The 17,437-nt window shown below is 48.8% G+C and overlaps 1 protein-coding gene across 1 annotated transcript in view; it reads left to right on the top strand.

Annotated features, from left to right (window-relative positions):
• Window positions 1-17,437, top strand: part of FAM92B (family with sequence similarity 92 member B) — a 47,480-nt gene that overhangs the window by 10,898 nt on the left and 19,145 nt on the right. Inside the window, exons 3-5 of the mRNA XM_029608049.1 lie at window positions 12,438-12,506; window positions 12,592-12,693; window positions 14,934-14,939. Coding sequence (XP_029463909.1) covers window positions 12,438-12,506; window positions 12,592-12,693; window positions 14,934-14,939 — 177 coding nt within the window. The remainder of the gene's footprint in view (window positions 1-12,437; window positions 12,507-12,591; window positions 12,694-14,933; window positions 14,940-17,437) is intronic.

The following is a 17,437-nucleotide window of genomic DNA, read 5'->3' as shown; positions in this document are numbered from 1 at the left end:
GAGTACCACGGTCGTCGGATGCAAATCTATGTGCCGTAGCATCTGGCCGATGAGGGGCCACGGTGGAAATACATAAAGGAGCATATCCGTCGGCCAGGGCAACACCAGTGCATCCATGCCCTCCGCTCCTGTTTCCCTGCGCCGAGCGAAGAAGCGCGGAGCTTTGGCATTCTTGAATGTTGCCATCAGGTCCAGAGCTGGCGTCCCCCACCGTGCACAGATGAGGTGAAATGCGACGTCTGCGAGTTCCTACTCTCCGGGATCCAGGCGATTGTGACTGAGAAAGTCTGCCTGAATGTTCTCTACCCCGGCAATATGCGACGCCGCAGTACTGCTCAGATGACGTTCTGCCCATGCCATCAGCTGCCGGGCTTCACATGCAACTGGTTGGCTTCTGGTTCCTCCCTGACGATTGATGTAGGCCACCGTGGTCGCATTGTCCAACAGTATTCTGACCGACTTGCCTCGGACCAGAGGAAGAAAAGCCTGAAGGGCCAAACGTACTGCCCTGGTCTCCAACCGATTGATGGACCAAGCTGCTTCCTGCAGAGACCAGATGCCCTGTACTGACTTCCGGAGACAAACTGCTCCCCACCCATACAAGCTGGCATCCGTAGTGATCACTGTCCAGGAGGGAACCGCCAACGGCACTCCACGGCTCAAGTTGACTGGACATAGCCACCAATCCATGCTGGACCGAGCTGACTGTGTTAGCGGTAAAGGTAGATGAAATTGTTCCGACACCGGATTCCACCGGGAAAGCAATGCTCACTGTAAGGGTCGCATATGAGCGAAAGTCCAGGGAACCAATTCCAACGTTGAAGTCATTGACCTCACCATTTGAAGATAGTCCCAGACTATTGGCATGGGCTTGGTTAGCAACCGCCGAGCTTGGCTCTGTAACTTGAGCATGCGGTCCTGTGTGAGGGACACCATTCCCCTCCGAGTGTCGAACAAAGCTCCCAAAAACCAGAGACTGAGAAGGCACCAGGTGACTTTTGGCCGTATTGATCACCCAGCCGAGCTTTTGCAATAAGTCGATCACCTGGTGAACTGCTTCCTGACAAAGATGTTCTGACTTCGCACGAATCAGCCAATCGTCCAGGTACCGGTGTACTAGGAACCCATCCCTGCGAAGGTGCACTGCTACCACCACCATAATCTTGGTGAACGTCTGAGGGGCGGTGGCCAGACCGAACGGCAACGCCTGAAACTGGAAATGTTGACCCATCACGGCAAACCTGAGGTATCGTTGGTGCTCTGCGCGGATTCCAATATGCAGATACGCTTCTGTGAGATCCAGAGACACGAGAAACTCCCCTTGTCTCACCGAGGCGATGACCGACCGCAGAGTCTCCATACGAAAACGAGGTACTTTCAGACACTTGTTGACGCTTTTGAGGTCTAGAATCAGATGAAAAGTTCCTTCCTTCTTTGGAACCACGAAATAAATGGAGTACCGACCTCGGCGTAGCTCGTGCGGCGGAACTGGCACTATCGCGCCGAGTTCCTGCAGACGATGTAGCGTCTCCTGTACCGCCCGGCGTTTCTTAGAAAATCCACATGGCAATACCAGGAAACACTGGCGAGGCCGCTGTGCAAAATCTAACGCGTAACCTCGACCTATCACCTCTAGGACCCACTGATCTGAGGTGATCCTGGTCCACTCCTCGTAAAACCATGCTAATCTGCCGCCGACCACTGGTACCAAGGAGTGGACCGGCTGCCCATCATTGGGAAAGCTTACCACTCTGTGCACTTGTCCCGGCCCATGGCCTTCCAAAACGGCGCCCGCAAAAGGACTGTGAGTACGACTGCTGCCGGTTGGCACTGTGCCGAAAAGAGGAGGCCGACCCCCACGAATTGCGAGGTCTCCGACCACCCCGAAAACGGGACCGCGACGACAGAGCCCCTCTAGACCGAGGTCTGTCCTCTGGCAAGTGATGTACCTTGTTCTCACCTGGCGACTCAATCAAATCCTCCAGTTCTTTACCAAACAACAACTTGTCCTTAAACGGCAGAGAGCCCAACCGAGCTTTAGACGACACATCCGCCGCCCAATGGCACAGCCACAACAAACGCCGCGCCGTCACCGCCGAAACCATGGATCATGCCAATGTGTGAAGTAAGTCATAAAAGGCATCGGCACTATAGGCAATCACCACCTCCAAGCGTCCCGCCTGTAGTGCTTCTTCCTGCGAAAGAGAGTCATTGGCCAACAACTGTTGAACCCACCGAAGCCCCGCTTGCAATGAGAAATTGCTGCAGATAGCCGCACGAATTCCGAGCGCGGAGACTTCAGATATCATTTTAAGCTGTATCTCCAGCTTGTGATCTTGCAAATCTTTGAGAGCTGTTCCTCCGGTCACCGGGATGGTGGTCTTCTTTGTGATTGCCGCCACCGCCGAATCTATCCTAGGGACCTTCAGCAGTTCCAGTGCGTCCTCAGGCAAAGGGTAGAGCTTATCCATGGCTTTAGCCACCTTAAGCCCCAAATCTGGGGTATCCCATTCCTTGAAAAGTAAATCCGACGCTGAAAAATGCAAGGGAAAAGCAGATGGTGAACCTCTTAGCCCCAAAACTACCGGGTCCATGACCCCTAATCTGGACTCCGTTTGCGGCAATTCTATGCCTAACTCCCCTAGAATCGCCGGGATCAAGGCCCCCAACTCATCACGGTGGAACAACCATACTACTTTGGGGTCATCCCCATCTGCCCCATGGGAACCACTCCGGCCACCTGTTAGCTGATCCCTGTCCCCCTCAATACCCCTCGGGGGCTGGGCGGCGGATCCTGGTCCATTTGTTGCTCATCTGGGTTATCTGAGTCCGAGGTGGTATCAGGATCCCCCCGGGGGGTCCCCAGTCTGAACGGCCGGGCCCTCCCAGGAGGATCCAATACCTGGACGGGCCTGGCCCGCTTCCCAGACTCCGACGCGGGGCCTGGGTCCTGAGACTCCCGTGACCTCTTTCTGACTATTCGACGCGCCTTAAAAGCCTTGTGCATCACTAAAAGCTTAAACTTAAAGCTTGGCTACTCACACAGTCTTGCAATGGCTGCTCACCCAATGTCAGCAGAACATAAATCTTTTATCACATCCATTACACGTTCCATTTTATACCAACAATCCCCCTCCTATGACGACCGTCCCAACTCGCAGAAACCTTTTCTCGTTTTTTGATTCGGTATCAACCGTCCCCCTTCAAGATTTGCATACAGTCATATATCTAATGTATAATATATTTATTGACTTTTATTAAGTTATTGTTCTGATTCAATTTCTGTCACACTGTTATGAATTTAAATGTAACTGGTTTGTTATAATGTAAACCGGAGTGAAGGCAATGTCTGCTATACCTCGGTATATAAACGAATGCTAAATAAATAAAACAAACTCCGAGGAAAAAGAATCCGATGAGCCGTCTCCCGGATCCCCCTCAGGGACTTCCGAATCACTTTCACAGTGTGGCCTCGCAGATTTGTCCCCCTTAGGAACTCTACGTTGAGGAGATAAGCATGGCGGGGAGTCCTCCCCTCCCCGATCCGACGGGGGTGTAAGAATCGCGGGACCCGATGAAAACAAAATGGCGGGCGTTCCCGCCGCCGGCGGCACACCAGAGCCCAAGATGGCGCCCATTCCCACGCTCCGCAGGGACGGGCCTAATCCGGCCCCGGACTTACTCCCCGGAGCTGCGGCACGCAACGGCTCTCTACCCCTCGCCTCCCAAGACGCAGCTGGAACAGAGGCTGTCTCGGTAGAGGCGCCGGGCCACACCGCAAGCGCGGCAAACCAAACGTCGCGGCATGCCCTCCCACCCCTGTGAAAAAAAACAGAAAAAGAGGGAGAGAAGGCAAAGGACAACGCGACCCCTCGGCGATTCTCAGCGCCCCCAACATGGCCGGAGCACAACGAAAGGTAAAAACTGAGGTGCAAGCAAGACACAATAAGAAGAAAATAAAACACTTTTTTTTTTTTTTTTTTTTTAAATACCATTACCGTTCGCTGTCGGCTCCAGGACCACCTGGGTGGAGTGAGCCAGGCTCCCCGGTGTCACCCCCAGGGAGAAGATAGACGCTGGCAAGGGCACTAAGCCCACATTTCAGCGGCCTCTATCACCAGGGGGGATGGTCCCTGCAGGACCTCACAACCCCCTGGGAGGCGAGTAACTGGACCTGCAGGCAAACTACTGCGGCCTCAATCTCCTAACTAGCCGAACTATCTAAAGCTATCCTCCTTTTTTTTTTTTTTTTACAACTAACTAGGCCTCAGCACAGACTGTAGGTTTTGCACCCTCTCCACCTGCTAAGAGACAGAAGAATACTGCCAGACTGTAGGTGGCACCAGCCTAGATAAGGCAGAGTTTTTTTTGTAAACTTCTGTCTCCATCTGCTAGGGGGGGTGGGGGGTGGGGGGCAAAACCCAGGAGTCTGGACTGATCCGGGTACATACAGGGAATTTTAAAGGGTGTCTTTCCTTAGCAGGATGGTTTCCTATGGACCCTAAAGCGAAGAAGCAACTCCGGTTTCCCAAGGTGGATGCCTTAGTCTATGCTGTGATGAAGCAGACCACCATTCCGGTGGAAGGAGGTGCGGCTTTAAAAGACGCTCAAGATTGAAATGCTGAGGCTATTTTGAAGCAGGCCTTTGAAGCAATGGCTATAAATCTCCACATCTCCGCTTGCTCTTGTATGATGGCTAGAACCGAGTTACAGTTAGCCCAGGAAGTTCTGGGAGAGAATGGCCCATATCTGGAGCCGGAGCTGCCTTCCTGGCAGATGCTAGCTATGATTTGGCATTCACAGCGGCTCAGGGGGTGACTTTGGTGATTGCAGCCCAAAGGCTTCTGAGGTTACAGAACTGGTCTGCTGATACTATTTTGAAATCGAACCTTACAAAGTTGCCTTTTAAGGGGCACTTGTTTGGGGAGGAGATAGAGAAGATGAAACACTGAAGAGAAGAAGCCATTGTACAACGAAGAACTAAGACACTAAACTATCACTGAGAAACAATGGCGGAAACACCTATCCACAGACTCAGTAGGAAAATACAGATCCCTCCTAGCAAGATATCGCAAAGAAAGAATACTATGCAAAACGAATCCATGGAGTCCTATTTAACTTCAAACTACTCTTCAAAGTTGTAAAACACTTAATCAAAGACCCATCTTCCTCCAAAGAACGCCTGCAATGATTATACAACCTCATTTCTAGATAAAATCTATAGACTAAAAATACAAACCACCAACAGCTCGCATACAAAAGAACCAGATGGAAATCATGAACATGCTAATTGGTCCGCATTTGACAGAGTAAGTAAACTTGAAATCATTCAAATCATTAAAAAAATTAAGCTGGCAACACATTCTCGTGACCCAATCCTGGCAAATTCTGGATGTCAAGGGGGTCAATCGGGCCCACTGAGTTATCCATTTTTTGATAGAAACTTTAAGATCAGTGATCATGGTGGTGCAGAAGGGAGAATTTCTCTCTTCTCTGGACCTTTTGGAAACTTACCTTCATATTCCAATTTGCAAGCAGCATCAATGATATCTACGCTTTGCAGTGTTAGGTCAGCACTACCAGTTCGAAGCATTGCCATTCGGTTTGGCCACAGCACCCAGGACTTTTTCCAAGGTGATGATAGTTGTGGCCGCAGACCTCAGAAAAGAGGAGAGATTGGAGAACCTAAATATGTATACCCTGGAGGAGAGGAGGAGCAGGGGTGATATGATACAGACTTTCAGATACTTCAAAGGTTTTAATGATCCATGGATGTCAACAAACCTTTTCTGTTGGAAAAAAAATCAGTAGAACTAGGGGGGTCATGATTTGAAAGTCCAGGGAGGAAGACTTAGAACCAATGTCAGGAAGTATTTCTTCACGGAGAGGGTATGGATGCCTGGAATGCCCTTCCTGAGGAAGTGGTGAAGACTAAAACTGTGAAGGAATTCAAAGGGGCATGGGATAAACACTGTGGATCCATAAAGGCTAGAGGAAGGGAATGAAGAGAAGAGCCAAGGGGGTGGCTTGCTGAAATGGTGATGGCTACTACCTGTTGATTACTACCCTTATTCAATAAGCCTTCACACAGTTAATGCAACTTCAACATTGTTCTTTGTATCAACGGCAAGGGGAAATGTGGAAAAGAGGATTTGCATTCAGACAACAAGCAACAAGGACTGAACTACACAGTCTGAGTAAACAGATAAGCGTGGGGGTAGCTTGCTTATTGCGGTGGTTAATACCCTAAACCAGGGGTCCCCAACCACCGGTCCGCGGACCAGGACCGGGCCTGTTGGGGTTTTTTTGCTGGTCTGCGGCACCGCCGCATACCAGCACTAAACACTGACAGTGTGTTCTGCTCTGCGGCGGCTCAGAGCACACTTTGTGGGGTGGATGCTGCTGAGCGGGTGAACTACTGCTGTGCTGTGTGCCGGATACACACAGCAAGAAGATCAGCAGGGCCGTGGTGGAGCTCACGTCATCACAGCCCGAAGAAAAAGGTTGTGTCTAAACTTGCAGGTGCTCCTCCTCCTTCCCGCCCGTGCGGCCCCGGAAGAAAAATGTTGCCAGAGCCGCGCGGGCAGGAAGGAGGAGAAGCATCAGCCGCGTGCAGAAGAGGAGCAGCGTGGTCCGAGAAGACCAGGGCAGCTGCAGAGCCCATCCTGTGGCGACCCGTAAAAAAGAGGCCCAGAGGTGAGAGAGAGGCTGAGGGCCTGTAGAGTGTGTATGTGTGCGTGTATGAGATGAGTTGAGAGATTGTGTGTGAGAGTGAGTTGAGAGACTGTGTGTGGGAGTGAAGACCTGAATGTTTGCAGAGAAAGCATGTGAGAGCCTCTGTGTGTGTGAGAGAGACAGCATGTGACAGTGAGAGCCTGTGCTTGAGCAAGACAGCATGTGGGAGTGAGAGAGAGCCTGTGTGTGTGAGATTCAGACAGCATGTGCCAGTGAGAGACTGTGTGTATGAATGATTGTTTGAGAGAGAGCATGTGAGAGTGAGAGCCTGTGTGTGTGTGTGTGTGTGTGAGAAAGAGAAAGCATGTGAGAATGAGAATCTGACTGTGTGTTTGAGGGAAGAAGACAGATGGAGAGAAAAGAAATAGAAAAAAAGACAATATTTATTTATTTATTTATTTATTGGTTTTTATATACCGCCGCTCATCAAAGATATCACGTCGGTGTAAAAAGGAATTGGAAAAAAAATAAGAAAGGGAAGGTGGAAAAAAAAAGCCTGTGACCAACCAATTAGAAACTAAGATCAGACAGCAAATGTAAAAAAAAATAAATTACTTTTTACTGATTGGCACATGTAATCTTTGGTAATGTGCAAGAATAGCACTTTCTCTATGTGGATCCCACAATGTACGAGATCAGCATGAAGGAACTGGAAGCCCACGGGGCCTGCACAGAAGAGGCAGCAGAATGGGCTTCAGTGCCAGTAGCAGCAATCAGCACCTCCGCAATAGCCATGCGGCAGCAGTGACAGTGGCAGCAGAGGAATGAGAGAGGCTCCGAGGTTGCTGGCAAAAGAAAGATAGGGGGCTCTGCCTTTAGTGTGTGCATGTGTATGAATGGGAGTCTGCATGGGGGTGTATGTGTGTGAATGCATGGGTGCCTGTCTGAGGGTGTGTGTGTATGAGAATGAATGGGTGTCTTCCTGGGGTTTGCTCACAGCCAGGGGAGGTCATGAGAGGGAAGGCGTCAGGTGGAGGAGAGAGGTGTGAAGTTTGGAAAACAAGGGAAACAAGCCCGGTGCTCCCACTCATTCTGAACCTATGGTGAGTTGAGTCACATTCACATTATAAATGTCATAATTAAATGATAAGTATGCACTAAAATCCAACCCCCTCCATAACCCCACCCCCATATGCCCAAAGCCTCGCCCCTGCTCCACCCCCACCCCGCCCTGCCGTGCCATGGAAAAATGGTCTTGTTTGAAGCCGGTCCCTGGTACAAAAAAGGTTGGGGACCACTGCCCTAAACCAATTAAGCCTGATACATCACATTGAATGCATACACAGCATTGCTCTCTGCTTCAACAGCAGGGGGAAATGTGGAAAAGAGGATTTACATTCAAACAACATCCAAAAAGGCATTGATCTGTGTAATCTGGGTAAACAAGCATCGGGGTAACTTGCTTGATGCGGCAGTTACTACCCTTAACCATACGCCTTATGATTTACCTTTGATGCAACTCCAACATTACTCTCTGCATCAATGACAGGGGGTGGCAGGAAATTGGAATCAAATAGTTACCAACAAGGGCCCTGAACTTGGTGGTCGGTGAATGAAACAGATAAGTATGGGAATATAAGTGTGGGAGCTTGCTGAGCAGACTGGATGGGCCATTTGGTCTTTTTCTGCCGTCATTTCTATGTTTCTATGTGACTATGATGGCATTATGGTTCATCCTTACTTGGACAACTGGTTAATCAGAGCCAAGACGTCATAGGAGAGCTGAGTAGTGTCCACCAGGGTGGTTCAGTTATTGCAGCACCTGGGATGAATAGTGAACTTAGCCAAGAGCAACCTGCAGCCATCTCAGGTCCTAGAGTATCTGGGCATCAAGTTCGACATGGCTTAAGGCAAGGTGTTTCTCCTGGAGTCTCGCATTCAGAAGATGTGGGGTCAGTTCCGGGCCCTGTTGTGGCGAACAGCTCTTCTGCCTGGTCGTTTCTGCAGATGTTGAGATCTATGGCCACGACGATAGAGGTTGTACTTTGGTCATGTGCTCATATGCATTCTCTGCAGCAGCCTTGCCTGTCTCGATGGAATCCCCAGTCTCAGGAGTACAATATGATGCTGACCTTGCTGCTGGAGGTGAGGTAGAAGCTGCTCTGGTGGTTGAGAAGAGATCATCTTGAAAAGGTATGAATTGGAGACTTCCAACTGGTTAGTGGTCACAACGGATTTAATTTAATTTTAATTTAATTTAATTTAAAACTTTTTCTATACCGTCGTTAAGGTGGGTACTGTCACAACGGTTTACAGTAAGGCACAAAAGAAATGCTATTAACCTCTATCAGTTTACACAGGGTGCCATAATGTTCTGGTAAACATAGTTTAAATCAATGTTAGTTGTTAAATGTGAGTCTCCAGGGCTGGTAAAACACACTGTCAGGAGTTGGTGGTGGTAAGGACAGTGGACTCCCAAAGAGTCAATTTGGTCCACCAATTGACTGGAGGTACAGGTGATTCAATTAGCTTTTCTTCAGTTCGCGGACCGGTTAGAAGGAAAGGCGGTGAAAGTTATATCAGACAAAGCAACAGTGGTGGTGTACATAAATCACCAAGGGGGAACTCAAAGCTGGCAAGTCTCTCTAGAAATGGATGCCCTTCTGCCATGGAAGGAACTTCATTTACAGGCACTGTCAGCCTCCCATATAGCAGGAGTCGACAACATGGCAGGCGGATTATCCCAGTCGTCTCAGTTGGATCCAGGAGAATAGAAACATGGCCTCCAAGGTTTTTTCATCTTGTCGTGGGGATTGCTGGGGGTGTCGTTTCTAGATCTAATGGTGACTCACAAGAATGCAAAAGTGGAGAGATTTTACAGTCAGCCAAGGGATGTTCAAGCTCTGAGAGTAGATGTGCTAATTCAGGCTTGGCCACAAGAGAAGTTACTCTATGCGTTTCCACCGTGGCTCACTGATCAGCCATTTGTTACAGAAGCTAGCACGACATTCAGGCGTGGTGCTTCTGGTTGCCCCAGGTTGGCCTCGCAGGCCGTGGTCTGGTATCGTGGATCCTGCATCTTCTTCTGATGGGGGACCCTTGGCAACTCCTTCTCTGGGGTTGTTATTGCAGGGCCCAATTTTTTCACTACAGTCCTAGTCAGTTTTGTCTTACGGTTTGCCCTTGATGAGGTCTAGGCTCTTAAAACAAGGTTATTCAGGGACCAGTGCTGGAAACTCTTTTGAGAGTGCGTAAGTTTTCCACCTTGCTTGGCATGTATTGGTGTTAGCGGGTTTTACCTGAGCATTGGTTGTCAGAATCCGCGCTTCTATGCTTGCTTGGTGCCTGTTTTTCTTAATCCTGGAATTTTTACAAGAAGGTCTGAGTAAGGGATTATCCTTGAACACACTGAAGGTGCAGGTGTGCTGCTATAGTGTATTATCGGGGCTTGCTTGCAGGGAGGCTCGCTCTCTTCTCACCCAGGCATATCTAGGTTTTGAGGGAGTGAAACACCTTAGACCTCCCTTACACTTCCTGGTATCCTTGTGGGACTTGAATCTGGTTCTCTCCTTTCTGGCGAGCTTGACCTTTTGTCCTCTTCAGGGTATTTCCTTGCATTTACTGACCCTGAAGACGGTGTTTTTGGTCGCTATTTGTTCTGCAAAACGGATTTTGGAATTGCAAGTCTTGTTATGCAGAGATCCTTTTTTCATTATCATGCAGGATAAGGTGCAGATTCAGATGGTGCCTGCCTTTCTTCCGAAGATGGTTTCGGAGTTTCACTTAAACCACTCGGTTGTGTTACCATCCTTGGATAAGGATATGTATGATCAGGATTACAGGAAATTGTGGCCGTTGGATGTGCGGTGGAACTTATTGCGTTATTGTGTGTGGTGGTTGTGTAGAGGATTATTTTATATTGTGTCATAGAACACTCTACACACAATCTGATAAAGCAAAACTTAGTTTACTAAGGGCTGGATTTACTAATACCGCTGGGCTCTTTGAATCCCGTGGTAACGGGGGCGAAACGGGGGGGGGGGGGCAGTCCTGCGTTAGCCGGCAGAAATCAGCGGCACCTCAACAGTGCGATCGCTGCCGGCGTCGCACCAAATAACTACATCATAAAAGGTGTAATTATTCAGCACGAAACTGGCAGCGAAAAAGACGCGTACCTTTCGCTGTCGGCGAAGTCTTTGCGACGTCAGCTCCGGTGCCACTCCGATTCCTCCTCTTCCGGGGCTGATGCCGCCCTGACTCCGCCCCAATCTTGGTATCGCACGCAAAGACGACACTTCTGGTCTGTTCAGCTCATCCAGCTAAAATAAATAAATGCTATGCGTTATATCCCTCTGCAAGTTAGATGTTTCAAAAGCATTTCTGTACTAGCCCTTTGATCTCCCTTTTGGTAAAAGACATCAGTTGTTATAACCTATTATCAACTCATTGGTATGGGTACTAGTCTTTAGCATTTGATCTTTCCAGGTGATAAGAAATACCAAATGTCTTAATCTTTGATATCCCCAGAATACCAGATGTTTCTTGGGGCCATCCCAGCTCTTTATCAGTTCATTGTTGCCAGCATGTATCAGGAATGTAGGGAACAAATAGTGATAGGTCATGCCTTTGTACAATCCCTGCACTCAAATCACATGCAATATATTGATTCATACCCATCAATCATTAGAACCTGTTGTGATTCATGGCTGTCTATTCGCGGTCACAAAGTCTTCCGGAGATCTAGCTAGCTGTCTAAAATTATATTTCCACAGTATCTGGGAGGTTATGAACGAGTTTCGGAAATCGGATAGGCTTTTTGTCTTCACCGGGGGAGTGAGGAAGGGGAAGGCAGCTTCTTGGAGCACGGTGGCCCGTTGGATTAAGGAAATAGTGACAGCAACCTATGTGGATTACGGAAAGCCTCTTCCGAGGCAAATTAGAGCGCATTCGACCCGGGCACAGATGGTTTCCTGGGTAGAATTGCGTTTGCTTTCTCCGGTAGAGATCTGTAGAGTGGCGACGTGGTCTTCTTTGCATACGTTTGCAGATATTACCGACTGGATGTGGCAGTGCGAGAGGATTCTGCCTTTGCCAGGGCAGTGCTTCTTGGGCCTCAGGCAGTCTGGGGAGCATTTTGGCACATCCCACTGGTGTGGACTGGCTTGCCTGGATGAAGAGGAAGGTGAAGTAAGGCAAGTCAGTCCACCTTCCCACCCTGGGCTACCTTGAGGTGGTCGACTTTCTTCTGTCTTGTTAGATCTTTCTCAAGGAAGGAATGAGGTTCAAGGATCTTTCATGTAACTGGACTACCACAGATTGGGTAAGTGAGCTCTGTTCTTCTTCCAGGATAATCTGATTGTCCTAAGGGACTATTCTTAGCAGAGCTGAGTCCAGTGTTTAAAAAATAATAACCCACAAGGTTAAATTGAATTAAGGATGCAATATTATTGTTTATGTTTAGTGGTTAGTGTTCACAGTTTGCTTCTGGAGAAATACAGGCTGGATGGTGCCTGAGCAGAACTATGTGAGGGTGACATCAATAAGTAGTCGTTCTCCGTCTCTATCTGCACTGGTTGGAGTGCACAACCCATTGGTATGGACTGGTTTGCCTTACTTCAAGGAAAGGAAATTATCAGGTAAGAAGTAATTTCACTTTTAAAGTGTGCTACGTTGTTTTTTGTTATTCTGATTTTCATGCCTGCTGTATAGCAAATAACACAAGATTTGTTCCATAATCTATCCTTTTTTTTCTCCACCTTTAGGTAGCCAGATTGGAGACCAAGGTTGTCAGCCCCCTGAAAGTCTATGGAACAATTGTAAAACAGAAGAGGGTAAGCACAGTCTGATAACATTACCATCAGATCTGCCCAAACACAATGCACTGCAGATGTTTCAGAGTGCTTTTATTAAATGCAGGCGGAAATCAAGAAGTTCAACAATGCCAGAAATCGGGAGATAAAAGAACTGGAAAAACTGGATAGACTGAGACTGAAGTCTCCCTCCGACCGACATGTAATTGTATCCTTTTCTGTGCTCATCCAGCAGTTTATTCCAGCTGTTTCAGGGCTCTCTCTGGTAGGAACAGTTGGCCAGGCTCCAAATTGTGGTCCAGTTAAATGTAAGTGATGAGAGGTGAGCAATGGAGCTCTCCGTAAGTGCTGGAACAAAACTGCACTTCACCGTGACTCTCTCTGAGCTTCTGTAATTCATCCCAAACCTACTTGTAGCAAGATAGGAAATCTGCTTCAGCTTACATTTCTCCTCGCCTTTTCTTTTCATTTCTATCTTTCTGGGCACGGCGTGTGGCTATCTCAGTACTCTTGGGTTGGGTTGAAGTGGGTTTAGAGTGATACTCAGCCTCTGTCCCACACTGAGTCACTTAAGCCGAAAACCGAGTCTCAGAGGGGCCCCATTCCATGTTGTCTTCTTTAAACTGCCAATATAAGCATGAAGTTCATTCTTTTTTCCTGTTGTTTTAAAACATTATACAATATAGAGAGCCGTTTTTGTTCTCTCACCTCAGACTGAGGATCGCTGGGGAAACCTCCTCCTCAGATTGTCCAAAGGACCCCATTCCCCTTTCACTTTACCATTAAAGAAGGTTAAGGAAAACTGGAAGTGGTGATGAAAAGATTCCCTCTTTCTGCAAGTGAGATCTACAATGAATTTACTTGCCCAAGCTCTGGAAAAGAAGGCCAGGACACAAGAACTGCTGCAGTCCATGAACGAACAGCACTGACAGGTCAATACAGTAAAGTGCGGCCGCGGTTACCCTGCTCCTAACCCGCTTTCTACCCACTATTCGGCTGCGTTAGCCCTTCCTGCGTTACACTATCCCCTTTAACCTACTCTTACCGCGTCCTTAAATCACCGGGTAACCCCTTCCGCCCGCGGCATGGATATTACATGTAAACGATCGGATTAGCTATTCCCTCCCATACAGTAACGCGCGCCCCGACTATCCCTTTTTTACCCTGCCGTTTTGCCGCGCGTTTAACCTGCTAACTTACCACCTACCCTTATCCCTGCGTTAGAGGCAGGGGTAAGGGTAGGCGGCAAACTTTCCCCCAGCCCCCGCTCACCTGCCCTGGCCGCGTCCATGGGTGCTGGTCTCCGGGGCAGCCCCCAGTCCTCTCCCCTCCTCCTGAAGCAACGAAAGCGGAAAAAGCGAAAAAGCGAAAAAAAAAAGTTGCAAGAGAGAGAGGGAGAGAGGACGGGCACCCTACGCTCGGGGATTGCCCGTCCTCTCTCCCTCCTCCCGAAGCAAGGCGTCTTTTCACACCTTGCTTCGGGAGGAGGGGAGAGAGGACGGGCAGTGTAAGCAACGAAGCGACTTACTTTTTTTGCAGCCCCCCTCCGGAGACGGACATCGGCGAGGACGACCGCGGCTCCCCTGCCTCCAGCTGCCCGCGAAGATGGACGCCTGCACGGGCGAATGTGGCCCCTGTGCGTGCAATTGGGCTGCTCAAGACGTGACGTCACATGCCATGACGCCAAACGTCGTGAGGTCACGCCTTGAGCGGCCCAATTGCACGCACAGGGGCCGCTTTCGCCCGTGCAGGCGTCCATCTTCACCGGCAGCTGCCTCTGGGAGGCAGGGGAGCCGCGGTCGTCTTCGCCGATGTCCGTCTCCGGAGGGGGGCTGCAAAAACAGTAAGTCGCTTCGTTGCTTTACACTGCCCGTCCTCTCTCCCCTCCTCCCGAAGCAAGGTGTGAAAAGCAGCCTTGCTTCGGGAGGAGGGGAGAGAGGACTGGCAATCCCGAGCGTAGGGTTGCCCGTCCTCTCTCCCTTGCTACTTTTTTTTTTTCGCTTTTTCGCTTTTTTCCGCTTTCGTTGCTTGCTTTGGGAGGAGGGGAGAGAGGACTGGCAATCCCGAGCGTCGGAGAACCGTCCACTTCCTGGTACCTGTCATTTCAAATGTCATTTGAAATGACATTTGAAATGACAGATACAGCGTGTCCGTGAAGCGTTAGGCCAGCGCACCCAGGATACTGTATAGCGCTCTATACTGTAAAATGGGTTGCGCGGGCCTAACGCTTCACGGACGCTTTTGGACGCGGCTTGCATTTGCAAGCTATTTACATACAGTATCGAGTGGTAGGTGAGCTGGACTGTGCGTGCGGCAACCGTGGGTGCGCCCGGCACTAACGCAGCTCTTCCTACCGCTCCTTACTGTATCGGCCTGTGAGTGAGGTTTAGAATTTGATACAAAGAAATCGCTATTTCCAAGTCATTCCTTGACTATGGCTTTTTACAGTCTCAGGTAAGCTTTATTTTTCCAGCATCTTATTTGCAAGATACATATGTGATCATCGCCCACAGCAGGTAAATATAATGTATTGGCACTGTGTGCATAATATGTGGCTTTTGAATAGGAGCAAAGGCAATTCCTTAATGCTTCTGTAACTGACTTTAAATTCCAGCTATCCAAGATCTGATTCTTTATAAGTAAATAAGATCTGTTCAGCATCTGCAAGACAGGGATAGTATGTAGGACTTTATCAGTTTATGTGGTATGTGGGCCCTGCATTAAACCTCTAGGAACTCAAATAAAACTCTAATTCCTCTGCACTCAGGCAGGCCAATCCACATCAGTGGTTATGATCTTCTACCAGCAGATAGAGACAAAGTGACTGACTAACATCACCAACATATAGCCCTGCCCTGACATCAGCCTGCCAGTATTCTCAGTCTCCAGCAGATGGTGGACGTGCATCTCTCTAGTGGGGATTGCCTGTACTGAAAAAAAAAAAAAAAAAGAGAGAGAGGAAAAAGAGGTTGAGCTGCTGAGGTGACACCAGGCTGCTCCCTCTCTCAGTTGAGCCTCAATGCCTGGCCAGACTTAGGCTCTAAAAAGACAGATTGTCTGAGGACAAGGGGGAGCTCGGGAGTGGAGGCTTGTGTCCCCTTCCGATCATGCTTTCAGCCAGGGAGGACTGAGCTCAGATAAAAAAAAAAGGAGAGAAAGTAATAGGAATGCCCTTTCCCTACCAGGTCGTTTTTCCCCATCAGTGCTAAATCCACCCCTGTACACCTCTGGTGAGTTAGTGGAGAATGGAGGCAAGCAGCATTCTAGTGGCATGAGTCAGCAGTTAGGGCAGCGTTTGCTCCTAGGCTCCGTGTCGCAGGTCCTGTCAGTCATCCATGTGGTGGGTGACTAGGCCGCTGTGAAACACACTTAGGCTGTGGCGGGTAGTTTTTTCCTGCGTGCTCAGGCGCGCACGCAAGTACACATAGTGGGGCAGTAGTCTAGAGTCAGCATGCACATATGCTTGCGTATATGCGTGCAAACTCACAGCCTCGATCTGAGCACGTAAATGCGTGATATATCCCATATGCGCATTGATATGCGTGCAGTAGACCAAATGGTTAGGAAAGAGTGGCCTTTTGGTGATGGATAATGGCTTCGGGGGCTAAAAAGTCTAACTGTCTTCCTGTTTGGGGGGTAATCCAGCCGTTGCTCTCACTTCGCCTGTGCCAGCTTGTCTGGAGCTCAAGGCGATTAGCCGCCCAAAGATCATGCCACCGTTGGGGGCATTTGCCATACCAATTGAGGGGTGCAGGAGGCGACATGATGAACAATTCCCCTCCACCTTTTTCCCAATAGGACTAATGTCCCCAGGGGAGGGCTTGGAGAATGCCATGTTCGGTCCTGTTATGGATTCAGCCTCCTTCTCCTGGGTGGAATTTTTTCAAGGATTACAGGTCTTTCCAAAAGGGCATCCAGTGGAGGCTAAGTAGCCCCGTAAGGAGGAGACGCGTTATAGGTCTTCCCACTCAGCATCCAAGTTGGGCAAGTGCCGTAAAGGGTCTGTCCTTGGTGAGGTAGAGGAGGATGAGGATGGTGAACTGTCAGATGATTCCGGTGGTGTCTTGAATTCCAAACCTCTGATACTTGGAGCCACATAGAAACGCTACTCCATTTCTTTCACAAGGACGAGCTGTCAGGTCTTTTGGCTCAGAACCTGAAAACGCTCAGAGTAGATGGGAATGACACTACAGGAGTACAGAAGAAAGATCCTATCTTGGTCACTTTGTGCAAGGCATCCTGTTTCTTTCTGCTCCTGGAACCAGGGCAGGAGTTAATTGTCCTTGAGTGGAACACTCCAGAAGCAAATTTTAAAGGTGGGTGTTCTTTGGCAGGCCTGTACGCCTTGGATCTGAAGGCAAGGTGCAGTTGCGATTCCGAAGGTTGATGCCCTGATGTGCACTGTCACCAATCGAACCACCATCTTGGTCGAAAGGGGGAGCAACGACTTCCAGCCAACTTGAATGTACTGAGCTCAGTACAAAATTTAACATCTCAGGGGCTGGCTCTTCACTTACTAGTCCTTCAAACGACTCAGGACAGTCCATCATTACACAAATTACACCACCAGAACAAGTGGTTAAAATGGAAAATTTACATTTTAAGGGAGTAATTTACTGCATAAAACATGGATTTACGCCTTAAATGATTTCTTGTAAAATGTGCATAGAGTTGTGCACATAAAAGTATGCATGTCACCCGATTTCCACATACTTCTATATGCACAAGAAAATAGGCATTCTGGGGCTGGATTTACATCCAATTGAAATCACAAGTATACATTAAATTAATCTACAGAAGAACAGATTGTAACTTGTGCAACTGAGTATGTGCATCTGATTCAACCATTTTCAAAGCAAACATACACTAAGTTCATTTGGCAAGGCAATAAGTAACAGGTTTTAGTGAAAGGAACCTCTAAGAGGCAATAATCAGTCATTTTTGAGAGTAAA

Source organism: Rhinatrema bivittatum, chromosome 7, assembly GCF_901001135.1.
Source record: "Rhinatrema bivittatum chromosome 7, aRhiBiv1.1, whole genome shotgun sequence".
Classification (NCBI taxonomy): domain Eukaryota; kingdom Metazoa; phylum Chordata; class Amphibia; order Gymnophiona; family Rhinatrematidae; genus Rhinatrema; species Rhinatrema bivittatum.
The sequence above is the reverse complement of the archived record's forward strand: the minus strand, read 5'-3'. Positions and strand labels throughout refer to the sequence as shown.